Source organism: Mandrillus leucophaeus, unplaced genomic scaffold (genome assembly GCF_000951045.1).
Source record: "Mandrillus leucophaeus isolate KB7577 unplaced genomic scaffold, Mleu.le_1.0 Scaffold933, whole genome shotgun sequence".
Lineage (NCBI taxonomy): Eukaryota > Metazoa > Chordata > Mammalia > Primates > Cercopithecidae > Mandrillus > Mandrillus leucophaeus.
In genome coordinates, this window is record NW_012110175.1 from 574,795 (window position 1) to 576,430 (window position 1,636).

At 52.3% G+C, this 1,636-nt stretch overlaps 1 protein-coding gene across 1 annotated transcript; it reads right to left on the minus strand.

Annotated features, from left to right (window-relative positions):
• Positions 1–370: 370 nt before the first annotated feature.
• On the minus strand, positions 371–947 carry LOC105532129 (trafficking protein particle complex subunit 2-like protein). The gene is given in 3 exon segments (XM_011970218.1): positions 371–584; positions 586–607; positions 609–947. Coding segments are annotated over 3 exon segments (417 nt in total). The 5' UTR covers positions 938–947; the 3' UTR covers positions 371–518.
• Between the last annotated feature and the right edge of the window lie 689 nt (positions 948–1,636).

The following is a 1,636-nucleotide window of genomic DNA, read 5'->3' on the forward strand; positions in this document are numbered from 1 at the left end:
GGCTGAGTCTAGACGTTGGGCCAGATGCAAAGAATGGAGGCCAAGTCCAGAAAGAGGAGGGCCCTCCCCTGTGGGAAGGCACGCTGGCTCCCCTTTTGCCCCTAGATCCTAGGCTGTTTCTGGGCTCAGGAGGCCGCCCCCTCCAGATCAGTCCACCTGTTCAGCCAATGGGCGACCCACATGGTCACAGGTCCTGCAGGCTCAGGAACTCTTGGCTCCAGGCGTCCTTGCCCCTGCCCCTTCGGGACAACTGGGGACAGGCTTCCTGCACCATCTAATCCCAAACCTCTGCCCACACCCCTGAAAGTCCTTAGCTGAATTCTTCTTAGTTAAATCCCTGGCTGACACGGAAGGAAAAAGCCAAATCTCATCTCACAAGACCTTTATTTGAGAGAACATGCACAGCTGCCTGCCTTGAAAGCCCCAGGCGTCCCACTCAGGAAGAGGCGACGAGAACAGACCGATGGCTACCACGGTCGCGCGTGGGATCCTCGGCGATGGCCGGCAGCACAGCTCATTCAGCACACCTGTATCATAATGGACGTCACCATGTTATCAAAGGCCCTGGACTGGATGCAGTCCCCCCGGGTTGTAGAAGGGGCTGCACCACGTCCGTGTAGGAGTTGTGTAGCTTCCTGAACATGCTGCGAATTTCGTTGTCTCGAAGGGCTGTGTTGGAGGAATCCACCACCATGGCAAACTTCACCTTGGAGTTGGTGAGGTAGCCGTATACCTTGCAGTCCTCCGTGGGGTAGAGCAGGTCCTGGTACAGCTCCCTCTGGTCAACCAGCGCCTTCGCCATTGCGGAGATCTTCTCATCCACCACGTCTAGAGATGTGTGCACCATGTAGTGGAACTTCAGCTCGTTCTCCGTGGGGGTGCTGCGAATGTAGAAGGGGTAATTCTCCTTGGCGATCACCGCGATGCAAACCGCCATCTTGGGAGGCCCGGCGCGTGCCACATCACGTGACCCGCTGCTGGTCACGCAGCTCCCCCCTCCCCGCACCCAGGGGTGGTCTTAAACAACTGAACTCTAGCGATCTGTTGGCCTTGGCCTCCCAAAGTGATGGGATTAAAGGCATGAGCCACCACGGCTGGCCAACAATAGATTATCAGGGTAGGCAGAACTGTCTTACATTGGGAAAGATGTTACCTAGGACTTTAATAGATGGAGAGAAATCAATGCCTGGCTTCTAATCTTCAAAAAACAGGCTGTCTTGTTAGGGGCTAATGCAGCTGGTGACTTTAAGTTGAAGCCAATGCTTATCTACCAGTCTGAAAATTCTAGGGCAATTAAGAATTATGCCAAATCTACTCTATCTATGCCCTGTAAATGGAGCAACAAAACCTGGAGTGACAGTACATAGGATTACAGCATGGTTTACTAAATATTTTAAGCCCACTGCTGAGACCTACCACTAAGAAAAATAAGTTATTTTTAAAATATTACTGCTCTTGACAATGCACCTGGTCTCCCAAGACTTCTGATGAAGGTGTACAAGGAGATGAATGTTGTTTTCATGCCTGCTTACAACATCCATTCTGCAGCCCATGGATCATCAAGAAGTAACTTGGGGCTGGGTGCAGTGGCTCACTCCTGTAATCCCAGCACTTTGGAAGGCCAAGGCAGGCAGAT